The 19,643-nt window shown below is 40.0% G+C and overlaps 2 protein-coding genes and 1 long non-coding RNA gene across 3 annotated transcripts; 2 read left to right on the forward strand and 1 right to left on the reverse strand.

The window, feature by feature from the left end:
* LOC8076583 (ABC transporter B family member 14) lies at positions 2,811-8,361 on the forward strand. The gene is made up of 10 exons (XM_021464194.1): positions 2,811-3,318; positions 3,427-3,481; positions 3,602-3,777; positions 3,871-4,071; positions 4,162-4,421; positions 4,608-4,921; positions 5,105-5,328; positions 5,609-5,961; positions 6,341-6,762; positions 6,884-8,361. The coding sequence occupies exons 1-10, from the start codon at positions 3,019-3,021 to the stop codon at positions 8,359-8,361; spliced, it is 3,783 nt and encodes a 1,260-aa protein (XP_021319869.1). The 5' UTR covers positions 2,811-3,018.
* Positions 11,756-17,384, reverse strand: LOC110436821. The gene is made up of 2 exons (XR_002454676.1): positions 17,034-17,384; positions 11,756-12,159 (listed from the first exon to the last, which is right to left on the reverse strand). It is a non-coding gene; the product is annotated as an uncharacterized LOC110436821 (long non-coding RNA).
* Positions 14,733-16,501, forward strand: LOC8067842 (ABC transporter B family member 14). The gene has a single exon (XM_021464370.1). It carries the CDS (start codon positions 14,836-14,838, stop codon positions 16,324-16,326), a length of 1,491 nt encoding a protein of 496 aa, XP_021320045.1. The 5' UTR covers positions 14,733-14,835; the 3' UTR covers positions 16,327-16,501.

Here is a 19,643-nt window from a genome sequence, read left to right on the forward strand (position 1 = left end):
CGGGACTCTTATCTTTGATTCGTTGTACTCTTAGGCCCCATTTGATTTCTTTTGCTAAATTTTAGCTAGCTCAAATTATTTTAGCTACTTTTGAGTGACTAATACCTCAATTTAGTCAGTGTGTTTGAAACTTTAGCTACTAAAGTGACTAAAATTTAGTTGGCTAAAATTTAGCAAAGGAAACCAAACATGCCCAGTATGCCTCTTTGTGGAAAATCTTTGTGGGACGGTGAGAGCACTACATGAGGAACCAATCATTGAAAGTAATATCCTTATATACCTAATATTAAAAGATTTTTTTTCTTTTTTTCGTCCCTCGGCCCATCACTCTCTCTTCTCTAATTGTCTCTCTCTCTGCATTCCTCCAGCATATAAGGCCTTGTTTAGTTCCCAAAAAATTTTGCAAAATTGTTCAGATTCTCCGTCACATCAAATCTTTAGACGCATGCATGAAGTATTAAATATAGACGAAAATAAAAAACTAATTGCACAGTTTAGTCGGAATTGAAGAGACGAATCTTTTGAGTCTAGTTAGTACATGATTAGATAATATTTGTAAAATACAAACGAAAGTGGTACTATTCCTATTTGGCAAAATTTTTTTGAAACTAAACAAGGCCTAAGAGTCATACTTGTTTTTACTAAGCACTATTTGTCATTGTGTCGGCTTTAATTTGTTCGTCAGTACCGTTTATCACTGTCTACTAGTATTTTGAGGGGAATCCAAGCTATGTTGCGTGATCCTAAATTTCCATTTCGAGGGCATGTTTAGAACATGAGAAATTTTCTCTGTTCCTATGTTTAATTTTTATATAAAATTAAACTGATTCCTGCATGATTCCCGTGAAATTCCTATTCCAAATAGGCCCTGAAAATTGAAACACAAGATCAAAACTATGTATACATTAATACATATATAACAAAAAAGGAATTTGGTAGCACCGTTACATGAATACAAACATATACGATGTACTCCCTCCATCCCAAATTGTAAGTCATTCCAAGAATTTTAGAGAGTCAAACTTTTCTAAATTTGACCAAATTTATATGATAAAATAATAATTATTATGATACCAACTAAATATCATTAGATTCTTTTTTAATTATATTTTTATAGTATATTCACTTTACGTTACAAATCTTAGTATTTCTCTCTATAATTTTGGTCAAAAGTGAAAATGTTTTGACTCTCCAAGATTCTTGGAATGACTTGGAAGAAGTATGAAATTTGCCGTGTAGCAAACATGGCTCTAGGTAAATATATCTGATGAATCGCGAAATCTGCAATGATCCATACAACTCAGAAACCAAAATCTGCCGAGCTGATGGAACACGGATCGGACATACAGAATGCGTCTGGGTCCCCAGCAAAATCCAGCAGGCGGCTCCGGCCACCAGTGCACAAAATATAACGCGACTAATGATTGGTGGTCAAACAAACACATTAGATACATAAAATATTTGAATTTTTAAACAAGTCGCTTGAACGAGTCGTCCCCGGCGTGGTCATGGCATCCGGCGGATATTCTCAGCTTATCCCATGAACGAGATATGACTCAGGTTACGGCATGACAACACTTGAGATGTCTGTTTCTGAATGCTGCTGCAGCAACCTGCCAAGAACCGTCTTCTAATGAAGTTTTTTAGTACATTTGCAGATGAATCCAACAGAAGTGCTCCAGCCAAAAAAAAGTGCATGTCACCTTTCCAGTTTCCAGATGAAATTCCAAGCTCTGAGAGTGGCGGAACTGCAAACCTGAGGCATTTGTACTCAAATTTTGGAGAATGAACCCATTTGGTTCCCTCAGACAAAACAATGTCCAGTTCAAACTTCAGACATTTATCAAAAATCACCACCTTAGTCATCTGTCGAGAGCTTCCGTGTGGCAAACAGCAGCCTGCAAAAGAGTTTCGGTGAAGCTGTTAGTTAGATGCATGGCAGATCAGATAAAGTTCAGGGCGACCAATGGTCCGGCTTCTGTTATCGTCAGTTTTGTTGGCAGCAACGAGGAGGAACACTGCAAGAACTCTCCTTTTTGGTGCTTCTCTCTTGGAAGTGTTTCCAGGCCAGGTGCAAACAAACATTCAGGGCTGGTTGCAATGACAGTATGACACATGACATGGACAGCCGTATGTCCTATGTGCAGTCTCAAAGGGCATATGCTCGAATTATGCCCCAATTATTCCTTGACACCCGCCTTGATAATGTAAGCACTCTTTAACCTATTGTATATATGCAGATCAGACCTTCTGCATTTCTAACAGGCAGGATTGTCATACTAGGAGCAAGAGGCGAGGGATTTGTTTAGTTATTGGTCATCAGGGCAAGGGATCTTTAAAGTGAGATCCAAGACACTGGTTTTACTTTCTGATGGAACCTCCATTGTCATAGGAACTGTCTGCAATGTCAATATTAAACTTTGGAAAATAATATCTGTAATCGATTTGTGATACAGAAATTATATCAGCATATTTTTCATCAAAAGTACCCTAACTTATTATACGAATGAATGAGAATCTTTGCTGACAAAAAAATAGAATGCATGAAACGATGTCTTCTCACTCTTTTATTTGTGACTAGAGGGAGCATCTGAGTAGCCCATCTGATGGTAATGGCTTATTGCTCTGTTTCGTAGAGATAATATGCAAATAATTGGGTTTTCAGTTTTCTCAATCCAAAGTTTCCCCTATTCTCCACCTACATCTTAATGGATGAAAGAATCGATTTGATAATGAACTGTTGTCAGCTTAAGCAAAATTGTTATGTGGAAGTAGAACCTTGGGATTACCTACTCTACTATAGTGCTTGTTTGAAGCCAGACTATTTTATTTTCAGCCTTGGGAATGCCTACTGTAGTGTTTTTTGGAAGCCATTTTGGGAGATATGGTTGTCAGTATCTACATCTACATGTAAACTGGCATGCCCAAAATGCAACGTCTATATGCCTATAATACCGATGCCATCTATGCATCTCCTTTACCATACCGCAAAACGATCCCAAAATCCACTGGGAAAAAATGGCCATGAACTACTATGAAGATCACTCGATGTCATCATCTCATGCTGATGACACGGATGAAAGGAAAAGCACAGTTTCAGTCTCCCCCGAGGCTAGCGCCGACGAGGAGCCATTTTCATTCTTTGAGCTGCTTTGCTACGCCGATACAGTAGATTGGCTCCTCATGGCCCTGGGAACCATTGGGTCTGTCATCCATGGCATGGCATTCCCAGTTGGATATCTCCTTCTTGGAAAGGCGCTTGATGCCTTCGGAACCAACATAAATGATCCGGAGGGCATGGTTCATGCTTTGTACAAGGTGAACTTGCTAAAACCCTTTATCATATCATTAGCCTTTTGAATTCCGATTCTATTGGCCTGCAATTGTTTTCTACTTGCATGAGGATTTCCTGCTTGTTGCTTGAAGGTGGTCCCCTTTGTGTGGTACATGGCAGCAGCCACTCTTCCAGCTGGAATGGTTGGTAAGTCAAGACTCTCTCGTCAATTCCTTCCATGATGCACCTGCTAGTGAAAAACAAGATGACAACTTTTCAGTGGTGAAATGTTCCTAACCTTTTATCTGATGAACTGGCTGCATGCAGAGATCTCCTGCTGGATATACTCGAGTGAGAGACAGTTAGCACGCATGCGGCTCGCGTTTCTGAGATCAGTCCTTAATCAAGAGGTTGGGGCCTTCGACACTGACTTGACTACTGCAACCATCATCACAGGAGTAACCAACTACATGAGTGTCATACAAGATGCAATAGGAGAGAAGGTAATGGATTTCATAATCATGTGAGCATTCTATTGATGCAAGACTTTTGAAACTCTGCAGTCAGATCTGAATCTTAAGTTCACTCTTCTGCAGCTGGGTCATTTCATCGCAAGCTTCTCCACTTTCTTTGCTGGCATCATAATTGCGTTTATCAGCTGCTGGCAAGTTGCAATGCTTTCCTTCCTGGTCATTCCCCTTATCCTCATCATTGGAGCAGCATACACAAAAAAGTTGAATGTATTATCTCTGTCACGCAATGCTATTGTTTCAGAGGCAATATCAGTTGTAGAGCAGGTATTCCTGAATAGATAAAAATGTTGATACACAGATCATCTCCCACTTCGCTATATATGTTTATAATCCTTCGTATACATTTGTTCACAGACTTTGTCACATATCAAGACCGTCTTCTCCTTCGTTGGAGAGAGCTGGGCCATGAAGTCCTTTGTCCAATGCATGGAAAACCAATTTAATCTAAGCAAGAAGGAAGCTTTGATAAAGGGAATAGGACTCGGAATGTTCCAAGCAGTGACCTTTTGTTCATGGGCACTGATGGTTTGGATTGGGGCAGTTGCAATAACCAAAAACAAGGCAACAGGAGGTGGCACGATAGCTGCCATTATGAGCATCCTCTTTGGTGCAATGTAATAATCACACAAACTCACTGATTGATTTCATTGCACTATTTCTTTTCCAAATATAGTTACCATTCAAACAAAACATTGAAGCAACTCACATCCTTTAGCCAAAGTTGCCATTATTTATTATTATTATTATTATTATTTTCATGTATTCTAGACTTAATGGATTTCCCTACTACATGGATTCAGATCAATTACCTATGCCGCACCAGACCTTCAGACCTTCAATCAGGCAAAAGCTGCAGGAAAAGAGGTCTTCAAGGTGATAAAGAGAAAGCCATCCATAAGTTATGGAAAAAGTGGATTAGTACTAGACAAGATTCATGGAGAGATCAAATTCCGTAGGGTTCACTTTGCATATCCTTCCCGCCACGATAAGCCGATTCTCCAAGGATTCTCATTGTCCATCCCCGCAGGCAAAGTCATCGCTCTGGTAGGAAGCAGTGGCTGTGGGAAGAGCACTGTCATTTCACTACTTCAGAGGTTTTATGATCCAACTTCAGGTATGCTTCTACAGTCTTACCTGTGCAACTATATGCATGATCTAAGTCACTATTTTTCAATTAAACCCTGAACAAAAAAAGGTTATATATTGTTTATTAGTAGTACTTATGTGAAGCATTAGTAACTGTAAGCTTAAGTAGTATTAAAATGTTTCAGTCATGTAACAAGGCCTAATACTGCAGGTGACATATTCATTGATGGCCACAGTATCAAGAAACTTGATCTGAAATCGCTGCGCAGAAATATAGCTTCAGTCTCTCAGGAACCATCACTGTTTTCTGGTAACATAAAGGACAACTTGAAGATTGGTAAAATGGATGCAAGTGACGAAGAGATAACTGAAGCAGCAACAACAGCTAATGTTCATTCATTCATATCCAAGCTACCAAATGAGTACTTAACCGAGGTACTTCACCACTTCCTATGGAAACTTATAAATACTTGGGGTCGTCGATCATCGTATTTAACCAAATATGGATTAGGGTTCTGACTCATGATTTATTAAATTCCAACAAGATCTCTCAAGGACTGAAGTCGACTGAGTGATGCATTAAGAATAGAACTTTAAAATTTCAGATAGTCACAATTTATTTCCATAGGAGAATCATGGATGTTTCCATATTATTAGATATTCAAAGATAGAAAAATAACTCCCGCTGGGACTTCCTACAATTAAATTGTTTCAGGTAGGAGAAAGGGGTGTGCAGTTATCGGGAGGCCAGAAACAAAGAATAGCTATCGCAAGGGCAATGCTGAAGGATCCACCAATCCTACTTCTCGACGAAGCAACAAGTGCCCTTGATTCAGAATCAGAGAAACTAGTTCAAGATGCACTTGAGAGAGCAATGCACGGAAGGACTGTTATCTTGATAGCCCACAGGATGTCCACAATTGTAAATGCTGACACTATTGTTGTCGTCGAAAATGGAAGAGTAGCACAAACTGGGACACATCATGAGTTACTTGACAAAAGCACATTCTACTCCAATGTATGCAGCATGCAAAATATAGAAAAGGAAGCTGAAAATAAAGTGGCAAGGTAAAGTTAAATGTAGCCAACTAAAAGTTTTACTTGACCAAGAAAATAATGTTTTATACTCAGTTAAGAAATTCTTCAATATAACTTATCGCTTCAAAAGTATATGCATCATGCATGGGTTGGGGGTGTACCTTAGAATCCTAGTGAATGAAGATTTTTCGAACTGGAAGCCAGCAGTTGAAACTAAAGCAAGAGTTACTCCACTATTTACAAACGATGAACAGAACAAGAAACTGCAATATATATATATATATATATATATATATATATATATATAGAGAGAGAGAGAGAGAGAGAGAGAGAGAAGTTTAGTGATATTATTACATATAAGTAGAATTACTAAGGAGAACTTAACTTTTTAGTTTGATTGATTAAACAGCACTTCTGATAACATGGAGGAACAAATTAGCGAAGCACAAATCAAGCAGTCCTCGACAAATCAGGGACCAAAGAAAAAGCTAGAAAGACTGGAGTCAAAACAACCAAGCAATGAGAATGTAAAGGAACCACACCCTTTCTTTAGACTTTGGTATGGATTGCGTAAAGAGGACATTATGAAGATTCTATTTGGCTCCTCAGCAGCAGCCATCTCTGGAATCTCAAAGCCTTTATTTGGTTATTTCATCATGACAATTGGTGTGGCATATTATGATCCGGATGCAAAAAAGAAAGTCACCAAGTATTCTTTGATATTCTTCACAGCAGGAATGGTTACAATGGTGAGTAACATCTTGCAGCACTATATTTATGGTATCATTGGAGAAAGGGCAATGAAAAACCTAAGGGAGGCACTCTTTTCAGGTATGTCACATGAAAACCTTGAATTTGTTAAGTGTTCACCATAAATTCTCACAAGAGACAACATTATATACATACCTCATACCCTTGATAATATGAAATTATTTTGTTCAATGCAACGCAGCTGTTCTCCAAAATGAGCTTGGTTGGTTTGAGAAACCAAATAATGGCATAGGATTTCTTACCTCACGCATTGTCAGTGACACGTCAACAGTCAAGACCATCATATCAGACAGAATGGCAGTTATTGTGCAATGCATCTCTTCAATTCTGATAGCAACAATAGTAAGCATGAAGGTCAATTGGAGAATGGCTTTAGTTTCATGGGCAGTCATGCCATGCCATTTCATTGGTGGCCTTATTCAAGCCAAGTCAGCAAAAGGATTTTATGGTGACTCTGCTATTGCTCACCGGGAACTTGTCTCCCTAGCTTCAGAGGCTGCTAGCAACATCCGGACTGTGGCATCCTTTGTTTATGAAGATGAAATAATCAAGAAAGCAGAATTGTCACTGCAAGAGCCCTTGAAGATCACCAAGATTGAGAGCATGAAGTATGGGGTCATCCAAGGGATCTCGCTCTGCCTCTGGAATATTGCACATGCAGTGGCGCTATGGTACACCACAGTTTTGGTTCAGAGGAAGCAAGCCTCATTTGAGGACAGCATAAGATCATACCAGATATTTTCACTCACAGTGCCTTCCATCACAGAGCTATGGACCCTAATTCCTATGGTCATGTCAGCCATTTCAATACTGAATCCTGTATTTGACACACTTGACAGAGAGACACAGATTGTGCCGGATAAACCAGAAAACCCAGGCAAAGGGTGGCTCATCGGTAGAACTGAGTTTCAGGATGTGAGCTTCAATTATCCATCAAGACCAGAGGTGACCATTCTGGATGGCTTCAATCTAGTTATTGAACCTGGCCAAAGAGTAGCATTGGTTGGCCCCAGTGGTGCAGGAAAGTCCTCTGTACTGGCTTTAATACTGAGATTCTACGATCCTTCCAGAGGTAGAGTGCTAATTGACAACAAGAACATAAAGGACTACAATCTCCGATGGCTCAGGAAGCAGATTGGGCTAGTTCAACAAGAACCAATCCTGTTCAACACATCCATCAGAGATAACATTAGCTATGGAAGTGAAAGCCCTTCAGAGACCGAAATCATCCAGGCTGCAATGGAGGCAAACATTCACGAATTCATCAGTGGTCTACCAGAAGGGTATGGCACTGTTGTTGGAGACAAAGGGAGTCAGCTTTCAGGAGGGCAGAAACAGAGGATTGCTATTGCAAGAACAATACTAAAGAGGCCTGCCATTCTGCTTCTTGATGAGGCAACCAGCGCACTTGACGGTGAATCTGAGAGGGTGGTTATGAGCTCTTTAGGGGCCAAAGTGTGGAAGGACGAAAATGAGCAAGCCAGTATGATTACAAGTATCACAGTTGCACACAGATTGTCCACGGTCATAAATGCAGATACGATAGTTGTGATGGAAAAAGGAAAGGTTGTTGAACTTGGTAATCACCAAGCATTGATCTCCGCTGAAGATGGAGTTTACTCAAGATTATTCCACTTGCAAAGTAACATGAAAGATTGACCACCATCTATTCAAGTTCCAATGTGGCCAAAGACCAAAGACACTTAGCAAGAATAGCTTTAGGAGATTAAGCATCGCTTAAATGGACTTGTGTCACTTCACAAATTGTAATACATAGCTATCTCATCATACACCGATGATGTATAGTCCACCAGTTAGGGCAAAAAACAACTACTATTCATTACTTGAATGATATCTGTTTGGGGCGCCTCCACTGCCATATGTTTAACCTTATTCTTCCTATGCAATATAAGGCTAGCCAAAATATCGAAGCTAGAGTAACAGTATTTAAGCCAGGAAAGGGATTCAGTAATATTACTAATATAAGCTGCTACCCCTGCATGCAGTCCATCAACTAGTTTAACCATCTTTTAAGGTTGAGGACAACTTGAACAAAGCTTCAAGAAACTAGCTGAATATCTATTTTTTTTAAAATAAATAGGCAAGAAATATAACATAGAAAGAAAGAAAACATCATGAACAAAAAAATTGAGCTACCTAAAATATTACATGCCAAAAACAGAACTACCCAAATTCGGTACAATGGACAGTACATAAAAAGGCTGAGATGCTTTATTTCCAATGAACTAGTAATTAAATATGAATCTATAAGATACAGCAAGTTCACATAATGATCATACTATTCACCCAGATCAAAACTGAAATCAGAGAATCAGGCTGTTGGATGACTATTCACTATTGTGAAAGTTCCAGGCACTAGCATGATGGCATGTGGTTTTAGAGGACGTAATAAGACTTGCAGCAGAAACTACCTTGTTTATTACTGGACACCTTGCTCTTGTAATCTTGATGATGCAATTTCCTTTTTTGTATGCAGCAGAAACATCAAACACGTTTAGCAAAGCATCTTGTATACCTACGAGGAAGATAGTTCTATTACACGGCCAAATCGGCATATGATGTGTTTTTTCAAGGCGCTATATACTTCAGACCTTATGAGAGAATATGGAAGTCATGGGCTCCTCCCAAGTGCCGTTTTTTCATGTGGTTAGTTGCTCATAACCGGTGTTGGACAGCTGATAGGCTTGCTCGACGAGGACTGCCTCACCCGGCCAAATGTCTCCTCTGCGACCAGGAACAGGAAAGCATCCAACACCTCCTAATTGGGTGTGTTTTTGCTAGGCAATTCTGGTTCTCTCTCCTGCAGCGCGTTGGACTCTCTTCACTCACTCCTCAGCCCGAGGATTCTGCTTGGGAGGACTGGTGGGAAAAGGCGGAGGCCGCTACCAATGGGGATGTAAGAAAAGGCTTAAACTCCATCGTCATCCTTGGCGCCTAGAGCATCTGGAAGCACCGGAATGACTGTGTCTTCAATGGGGCTGTCCCAAATATTAACACAGCCTTAGGTATAGCTAGGGAGGAAGCCCGTTGGTGGTGTTTGGCAGGAGCTAAGGGTCTGTCCTTGCTTACTGCTGGGGGGTCTTAGTTTCTTCCTTGCTCGGTCGTTGTTCACTCTGTTCTAGGTGATGATGTCTTAGAAAACAGAGAAAGTGTGAGGGTGTGTGTGTGTGTGTTTCTAGGTCTATGTAAGACTCTTTTTTCCTTCTATTAATACAATGATACGCAGCTCTCCTGCGTGTTCGAGAAAAATATTTATTTGGAATTTGGAAGGACTAAGGAATATGTAGATCGGATTCCAATAGCAAAGTGGTATTACTTTTTTTAACGGGAAATACAGCCCCCACTGTAGGATTTTATTAAATAAAAACAGAAACCTGTACAAAAGATAGAGAAATAACAACAAACCAACCAGCCGGAGGGCTGAGGTAGCCACGGCGGGAAGGGAACCGCAAGCCGAAAACCAGGGAGGCCTAAGAGAGGAGATCTAAACAGAGGAGAAAAGCTACACGTTTATCATCTCTCATTCTAAAAGTCTGAAGTTTGGCCTCTTCACAGAAGAGTTTTTTCCAAGAAGAGAAGGAAGGCCAGCCTCTGTCAAATATGCAGTTGTTTCTCTGCTTCCAAATATGCTAGGCAGCAAAGTGGCATTGCTATTCTGGATTAGACTTGTAGCTGGAGTAAAAAAGTAATGTAACAAGTAGATGAAAACAATGTTGCCTCATGCCTTATAATATGGTTATGAGGACAAATGATTCATGCTTAGTATTTCCCAAAGATGTGACCTTTACTGCAAAGCGGAGACATCATCAAGAAAGTTTACTTTCATGTCTGAATACGTAGGTTGACATAGTCTTGATGTCAGCAAAGGAGTCATGAACAAAAAATGGGAGCCACTAGGATAAGCAATAGATAAACTATTTTTTTCGAGGCTGGACCTGGAATAATTAATTATGAATCTTGATAGTATCATCGGTGCAAATTTGTAGCTATGTGGTTGTTAGTGTGTGTACTAGCTACTAGTGCTATAAAGCTCATTGTGCCGGCTACTCACTTTTTGCAAATTAACACAAGATCCGGGAAAAGCAATGCCACTCATCCAAGAGAAGGATAGGCCCACTGAATCATCTGAACCTAACATTGCAGATGGCAAGAAAAGCACACCAGCAGCATCTATGGCGCCAGAAACAGAGGCTGAAGACAGATCGTTTCCATTCTTTGGCCTGCTTTGCTACGCGGATGCACTAGATTGGCTGCTCATGGTATCAGGAACCATGGGGTCCTTCATACATGGCATGGGGCCTTCAATGTCGTACTACATACTAGGGAAAACTCTTGACGTGGTCGGGAACAACATGGGCAATAATGAAGCCACAGTCCATGAACTCTCTAAGGTTACCTCAGTGTTAAATGCCATTCGATTCTGCTGATTGATTTTTGTTTGATTTTAGTGTTGTTTCACTAACATTATCTACTTCACATGTTCCTGTTTGCAGTTAATTCCATATATGTGGACCTTAGCAATTGTTACCCTTCCTGGCGGAATTATTGGTGAGTGAAGTCTTCAATTTCTAACTTTGTTATGTTATCAACAATGTTAGACAAAGAAAGCAAAACCAGTAACTATGCCTTGTATGAAGCATACTGAAGCTATTTAACCAAACATCATTTATTGGACACCTAAAAATAATTGGCCAAAAAAGTATCTTTCAAGTTTGAATACAGCAGCAGGCAAGCAGCAAATTGAAAAAGAAATAAGCATGCAAATAAAAAAATCATTTGGTGGTAAGAAAGAGGAATACATAGTAATGTCATTCCCTATGTAACTACTTGTCCATACATGCAGCAAGAACACAGCATCATGGTAAGAAATGATCTGAAATCCCGTAAGTTATTTTTCCAATGAATTCTCTAATCTTTTCGTCACAAACTCACTATGGCCCTGCTATAGAAACTGCAAGTTGGATGTATACAAGTCAGAGGCAAATGGCACGCATGCGGATAGCATATCTGAGATCAGTGCTCAGTCAAGATATTGGAGCTTTCGACACTGACTTAACCACTGCAAATATCATAGCTGGGGCAACCAACCACATGAATGTCATACAAGATGCAATTGGTGAAAAGGTATTAATTTTCCTTCTAGTATATCACTGCAAGAGTCACTAACCCAAAGAGAAGTACCAAAAATTTGCTCGATGATAACCAATCTTAAGGCTTACTATTTTCTTCAGATGGGTCACTTTATGTCAAACTTCTCCACGTTTTTAGTTGCTATCATTGTTGCCTTTGCGTGCTGTTGGGAGGTTGGCCTGCTCTCTTTGCTAGTTGTACCTATGCTCCTCATGGTCGGAGCATATTATGCCAAAATGATGATTCACATGTCCGTCACAAGAACATCTTTCGTGTCTGAGGCAACCACTATTGTAGAACAGGTACCTATGCAAATGAATGTCATGTTAAAGTTAAGTAGGTTTAAATTGAATTTGTAATCATATGATATATTTGTCCACAGAATCTTGCACATATAAAGACCGTCTTCTCATTTGTTGGAGAAAAGTCAGCTATCAAATCTTTCAACAATTGCATGGATAATCAATACGTGTTAAGCAAGAAAGAGTCGATTGCCAAAGGTCTAGGTTTGGGAATGTTACAGATCGCAACATTCTGTTCATATTCATTGGTAATCTGGGTTGGAGCAGCTGCTGTAATTGACAGACAAGCAAAACCTGGTGAAACAATTGCAGCCGTCATTAATGTCCTCTCCGGTGCAATGTAATACTGAGAAACCTCCTTTCAGCAATGTAGGATATTGCATGATTATCTTGTACTCGAATGTTCAAATATATATTAATCCTACATAGTTGTCTGTGATTCAGATATCTATCGAATGCAGCACCAGATCTTCAGGCCTTCAGCCAAGCAAAAGCTGCTGGGCAAGAAGTATTTAAGATTATCAAAAGAAATCCAGCAATAAGTTACGAATCAAAGGGAAAAATCTTGGAAAAGGTCATTGGAGATATAGAAATACGAGAGGTGCACTTCACATATCCGTCCCGTGAGGATAAGCCAGTTCTCCAAGGTTTCTCACTGGCTATACAGGCAGGCAATATTTTAGCTCTTGTGGGGAGCAGTGGATGTGGAAAGAGCACAGTGATTTCTCTGGTTCAAAGGTTCTATGATCCTATATCAGGTAACATTATAGGGCACATGATTATCATCGCAGAAACATTCATCTATGGATATACTATTCAATCAGTATATATGTGGTTGTGTCCAAGAGTTCTTGACATTATGAGATACAGAGTTTTTGAGGTTACAACCATACATGACCACTTCACATGTTAAATTCTACACAAGCATAGGCACGAAATGAGGGTATATCAAACAAGATCCAATATTCAGAAACAAAAAAAAATGGAAAGGAAACTTATGCATAGAATATAACCATCAAATATTGTGTCTGCTAGCTAGTTTTCTTGCAAAAATGTTTTTGTGAATAAGTTGTTATAAAATGCAGGCGCAATTCTCATTGATGGCCAAGATATTAAAACACTCGATCTGAAGTTCCTGCGGACAAATATAGGTTCAGTCTCCCAAGAGCCATCACTATTTTCAGGTACCATTATGGACAACTTGAGAATTGGCAAAATTGATGCAACTGATGAAGAGATAATTGAAGCAGCCAAAACAGCTAATGTGCACTCTTTTATATCCAAACTTCCAAACCAATACGCAACTGAGGTGAGATTTTATTTTATTTAAGCAAGGACCATTGAACACCTCACAAATCTCCTTTCTTTTTTTCCATGGTTGTGGATGAAATTATATCGAAATATTAATATATTTAATAGCCAGCAAAATTAAGTTGGGCACTGAAGAACTGATTTTGTTGTCAACTAGGAAGCTCAGTACCAAGAAATCATGTGAAGCAGCCATATGCTGCGTATGCTCTTTATTAATTTTCATAAAATTTTGTTAGATTCCAGAAGTAGAAAATAGCAATCATCGCTTCTTTGATTAACCACTACAGGTAGGAGAAAGAGGTGTACAATTATCAGGAGGTCAGAAACAAAGAATAGCAATTGCAAGAGCCATTCTAAAAGATCCACCGATTCTACTCCTTGATGAAGCCACAAGTGCACTTGATTCTGAATCTGAGAAGATAGTTCAGGAAGCTCTTGAGATAGCTATGCAAGGAAGAACAGTTATCTTAATTGCCCACAGAATGTCAACAATCATAAATGCAGACAAGATCGTTCTTGTGGAGAATGGAAGAGTAGCTCAATCTGGAACACACGAAGAATTGCTGGAGAAAAGTGAATTCTACTCAAGTATATGCAGTATGCAAAATCTGGAGAAGGATTCTGGCAAGAGAAAGACAAGGTAGATGCAATCAATTGTCCACTTTTTTCCACATTGTAAAATGTTCTCGCATTGAATCCATCATGGCACTGTACTGAAAATGCAACAATGTAACACTGAGAATATGCTTTTGTGCAACTAGATTGATGATAACTAACTTGGTTTACATGGAACTGGCTTACAGTTTACTCATTTGTTTATTTGATTGGTAAAACAGATTTATTGATCAGATCAAAGAAGAAAAGGAAAAAGAAGAATCACAAGATGGAACATACGACAAACCATCTTTCACTTCTAGTGAACAAGAAAAAACACTAGAACAGACTGAGCAACCAAAGCAAGCAATCAGAAAGAGAACATCAACTTTCTATAGAATATTCCTTGGAACTTTTAAACTGCTCCCAGAGAAGGTTCTGCTGGGCTCCACAGCAGCAGCAATCTCTGGGATCTCAAGGCCTATATTTGCTTTCTACATCATGACAGTTGGCATAGCATACATTAAACCAGATGCAAAGAGTACAGTCAGCAAGTACTCGGTAATTTTATTCCTCATTGGACTGCTCACATTTTTCAGTAACATCTTCCAGCACTATATATATGGCCTGGTTGGTGAAAGGGCAATGAATAACCTAAGGGAGGCCCTCTTTTCAGGTTTGTTGACAACCATATAACTTTGTGTCTCTCACAATTGCAATTAACAAAGAAAATATGATTTGTTGTTGTTTGGAATCATGACACCATTTCTCTTCAATGAACACAGTCATTCTTCGGAATGAAATAGGTTGGTTTGAACAACCAAAGAACAGCGTCGGCTTTCTAACCTCACGTATCATCGGTGACACCTCCATGATTAAAACCATCATATCTGATCGGATGTCTCTCATTGTCCAATGTATCTCTTCAATTGTAATAGCCACAGTGTTGAGCACAGTAGTGAACTGGAGGATGGGTCTTGTTGCATGGACTTTGATGCCATTCCACTTCTTTGCTGGCCTTGTACAAGTCAGGTCCGCAAAAGGTTTTGCCACTGACTTCTCTACATCTCACCGGAAGCTAATTTCCCTTACTTCAGAGGCTGTCAGCAATATTCGAACCGTGGCATCATTTGTTCAGGAAGATGAAATACTAAAGAAAGCAGACTTATCACTCCAAGAACCAATGCGTACAAGCAGAGTAGAAAGCATCAAATATGGTGCAGTACAAGGGACTTCCCTCTGTTTGTGGCATACGACACATGCCATTGCATTGAGTTTCACCATCATGCTACTTGATAAAAACCTCTCATCATTCAAAGATTGTGTACGATCATACCAAGCATTTGCAATGACAATATCTTCCATCACAGAGCTATGGTCATTGATCCCTCTAGTCTTGTCCGCTATCACAGTATTGGACCCTGCACTTGACATACTTGACAGAGAAACGCGGATTGTACCTGATGTTCCAGAAGTTCATTCTGAAGAAAGATTAGCAGGTAATGTTGTGTTTCAAGATGTCAGTTTCAGCTACCCCTCAAGGCCAGAAGTGATCATACTAGATGGCTTCAATCTAGATATTGAACCAGGGCAACAGGTGGCATTGGTCGGCCCAAGTGGTTCAGGAAAATCCACAGTGTTGGCTCTTCTGCTCAGATTCTATGATCCTCGTTCAGGGCAGGTGCTTGTGGATGGTAAGGACATCCGAGACTACAATCTGAGATACATGAGAAAGCACATAGGTCTAGTTCAGCAAGAGCCAATCTTGTTCAACTTGTCTATTAGAGAGAATATCAGCTATGGAAATGAAGGTGCATCAGAATCAGAAATAGTTGAGGCTGCAATGGAGGCAAACATCCATGAGTTCATCAGTGGCCTGTCAAATGGATATGACACTGTGGTTGGGGACAAAGGAAGTCAGCTTTCTGGAGGTCAGAAGCAGCGGATTGCCATTGCAAGAGCTATACTAAAGAGGCCCACCATAATGCTATTGGATGAAGCGACAAGTGCTCTAGACGGTCAATCTGAGATGGTGGTGATGAGCTCCCTGCTAGCAAAAGAGTGGAAAAGCAAAGGCAGGCTTTCAAGCAAGATCACAAGTATCACGATTGCACATAGAATGTCCACAGTCACAAGTGCGGATGTGATTGTCGTGATGGATAGAGGTCAGGTGATTGAATTGGGCAACCATGAAGCATTAATCTCGGCAAACAATGGTGTTTACTCCAGACTGTACCATATGCAAAGCAAAGGAGTCAAAGACTAATACCATGTGCGGCACAGAAAGTAAAAGCAACTATAGAGTCAAGATCTGAAGGAAGGGAGGATCTCACTGCCAATACATTTGGCAAGCATTTGATGCCCCTAGATATATGTAAAAACGTACTGCAGTTTTGCTTGTGAGAAATAAGTTGGTTGAGTACAAATGCCATCATATATGAACGGTGTTCACAACATAGTTTGCTAAAATGAAGTCTGCTGGCCTATTAGGGGCCGCAACATTTTGCCAATTTCTGCAATTTTCACAGCCCAAGTCTTCAATCAATATCCTTAAAACCAGTCTTCCAAGGATACCCACATTCTTACTTCTTAGCATATTCTGCTCGGAAATAGTACAGGACGTAAGATTCTGAGTAGCTGCATAAGCAAAACTCCACAACAACATCAACAAATCAAATAAAATTCAATAAAATTATGCAGCGAGGAACAAAGTGTTCGGTCCAATCTCATAATTCTAATGATGTTTATTTGAGACAGAGAAAGGTACTAATCATGAGGTTGTGGTTGCATCAACATGGAACATCACAATCACAATTCACAAAGAAAAACAAGGACTCTAACCCTATCCTCCACCGAGAGAAAAACGTGGTACAACTAAACTTACGCCATAGCAAGGAAAGTATGAGACCGAGGTATTTGAAGCTACTATTTTCCGGGAAACGAATGGGAAATCTACGCAGGAATTGCACTCACCCGCTCATCAGCCGTACCGCCTCCGATTCCCCTCGCCTCCTGTTTGGTCCCTTGCTTCTCCCTCCGCGCTCCTTCAGCTGTTGCGCAGAACAGCTACCCATCCGGAGGCTGGCTGGCCCGCAGTCGCTGCTCCTGCTCCTACGGCGAGCGCGTGGCGACTGGCGACCATGCCGCCGCTTCCGTCAGGGAACGGAAGGCGCGGGACGAACGGGAGACGGTGTGCCGCCGACGACGGAGCGCTCTCCGGCGGCGGCGCCAGTTGGTGCGCTGCCCAGTGTGGGCCCCCCGATTTTAATCTGACGGCCAGGACGAACGGGGAGTCGGGTGTTTTGCCACACGCACTTCCGCGCCCACTCCGACTCCGGCGTCACACTTTTTTCCCCCCTAAAAATTCTAAAATAAAAAAATCGTAACATCATTGGAAAATAGATATTAAACTAAAATTATAAATATGTCGATAACTTAATGAATTATATTTAAAAAAGTACCTATATCATATCATGAATGAATGTCATAATAATATTTTAAAAATAAAATTATGAGTGGCGGCTATTTATGATTTCATAGGCCACCTTTTGATGGTACGAAAAACAAGAAAAAACAAGATTTCTAATGCTGAGAAAATTATATAATTATAGAACACCAAACAAAGCGCTTCGTAATTATAGAAAATTATAACGAAGATTTCTAATGCTGAGAAAAACATTGACTTTGTTAAAATGAGCCTTCAAATGTTGTCTTTTTGTTTTCTACAACATTTAGTGTATTTAATCACTTTGTAAATTAAAATACATGTATTTTATCCTTAAGAGTACTGTTTTATCATGATCGGTGACCTTAAAAGACGTTGATTGGCCGGCTGATTTCCTGCTAGCCTCGGCTGCGTTGATGTGATTGGGCGGCTGCTTGGTTGGCACTTAGAGCAAGGTCAATAATAGAGCAAGTGTTTGACTATAAGCAAGTGATTAGAGCCAAGTTATACAATAAGTTGTCTCATACTTGTTTCTAAAACATCTTCTCTTTCTTATTCCTTCTCACAACACTTGCTATTTGAGCCCACTACTACCTATGCATTCGTGCCTAGCTTGGTGCTTACATGAGAGTCAAGCTATCATCTCTCTCCTCTCTTCTCTCCTCCACATCAGCATTAGCTTGGCTATAAGCCCATTATTGTAACTGCTCTTAGGCCGACCCCAACGCTCCACCCTGTCTTGTGGTCTCAACAACCACGTATGCATTTAGTCTCCACATCAGTCTAAATAGCAGCCTCGCAGTGCGTCAGAGTGGTTTGTAGAGGAGTCAATGGCCCCGTCTGACAGGGCACTAGTGAACAAGAGTGTTAGCTCATGTTTTAACGAGATCACATCAATTCTCATCCAAGTCCTGCATGTTATGCCACCAAAACAGCAATATACTTTTCAGCGACAAACAGTACGCTGCGTTGGGACAATTATATGCCTCATATTTTTTCTATCTACATGGCATTGCACTTTTATTCGAGGCTAACATAGCTGTTCGCCTGCGTTGAGGCTGCCCTTAGGTGGCTACTTGATTGCCGCTCGCCTGGCTATGTTACTGCTGCCTGGGCATGGCTGGCCAGCGCCTATTAATGGTTGCCGTCGCCTCGTACGACAGACGAAATGTCGATGTCATACATGAAAATAGCACAAGGGTAAAACAGTTCTCTTAGAGATAAAATACATGTGTTTGGATTAACAAATTTGTAAAAAAATATCTAATGTCATCAAAAATAAGAAGTCAACGTTTTAAGGATTATTTTAACGAAGTCGATGTTTAGAGTCCTATAATTGTGAAACACGTTGTTTGGTATCCTATAATTGTATACATTTGCTCCGATGACAAATCTCAAACATAGGTATGAAAAAAAAATCTAAAAAGTATTCATAAAAAATCAGAAAAATGATTTATGTATTCTTCACTTCTTTATCGTCTTATCGATTAAATGGGACTACCTTAGCTAAATAACGGATCGACGACCCAACCCATTGTGGCGAAACCACACTAGCTTTTTGTTTTTGCTCATGTCTCATTTGGAACACAGGTATATACATATACCTTGACACATCAAAGCGTGATGGAAGGGAAAATTTTAAAAGAAACCTTCGGAAGCAACATTGGAAACACATAGAAAGCAAACACAATAAGGTTGAACCTCATGTATGTTCCTGCAAATTCCATTGGAATAGCCCAATCCAAAGAATTTGTTGGATAGCATTTATTTGCTCCCAAAGCTCTCACAGAAAGTTAACTTTCTTTACGAATTCAACCCTCCAAAATTTCTAATCCAGAGGCTTCTTTACACCAGGTATACGGTGTGCCAGTATATAATATAATAATACAGTTAGGAGCATTCGTGTACGACTATGACCATTGTGATATAATAAAATTTACTGAGATATATTGGTAGTCAACCTTAATTTGTTGTAAAAACACGCACAATTTTATAGGACTCACCTTTCACATATCTTGCGACTCGGGATTATTCTCCTTGACACATAGCAATTAGTATGTGGTTTACTGAATTACTATGCGCGTGCCGTATTTGAGGGGATGAGTAAAGTCCATCAGCGGTCCCTAAACTTGTTCGGA

The sequence above is a fragment of the Sorghum bicolor genome, chromosome 7 (assembly GCF_000003195.3).
Source record: "Sorghum bicolor cultivar BTx623 chromosome 7, Sorghum_bicolor_NCBIv3, whole genome shotgun sequence".
In the NCBI taxonomy this organism is placed as follows: Eukaryota; Viridiplantae; Streptophyta; class Magnoliopsida; order Poales; family Poaceae; genus Sorghum; species Sorghum bicolor.

Bases quoted from the DNA above. Each gene is read 5' to 3' on its own strand.
- LOC8067842 (XM_021464370.1), top strand. From the start codon at position 14,836: ATGAACACAGTCATTCTTCGGAATGAAATAGGTTGGTTTGAACAACCA.
- LOC8076583 (XM_021464194.1), top strand. From the start codon at position 3,019: ATGGCCATGAACTACTATGAAGATCACTCGATGTCATCATCTCATGCT. The intron at 3,778-3,870 runs GTAATGGATTTC...ACTCTTCTGCAG, and splicing joins AAGATGCAATAGGAGAGAAG to CTGGGTCATTTCATCGCAAG. The intron at 4,922-5,104 runs GTATGCTTCTAC...CTAATACTGCAG, and splicing joins GTTTTATGATCCAACTTCAG to GTGACATATTCATTGATGGC.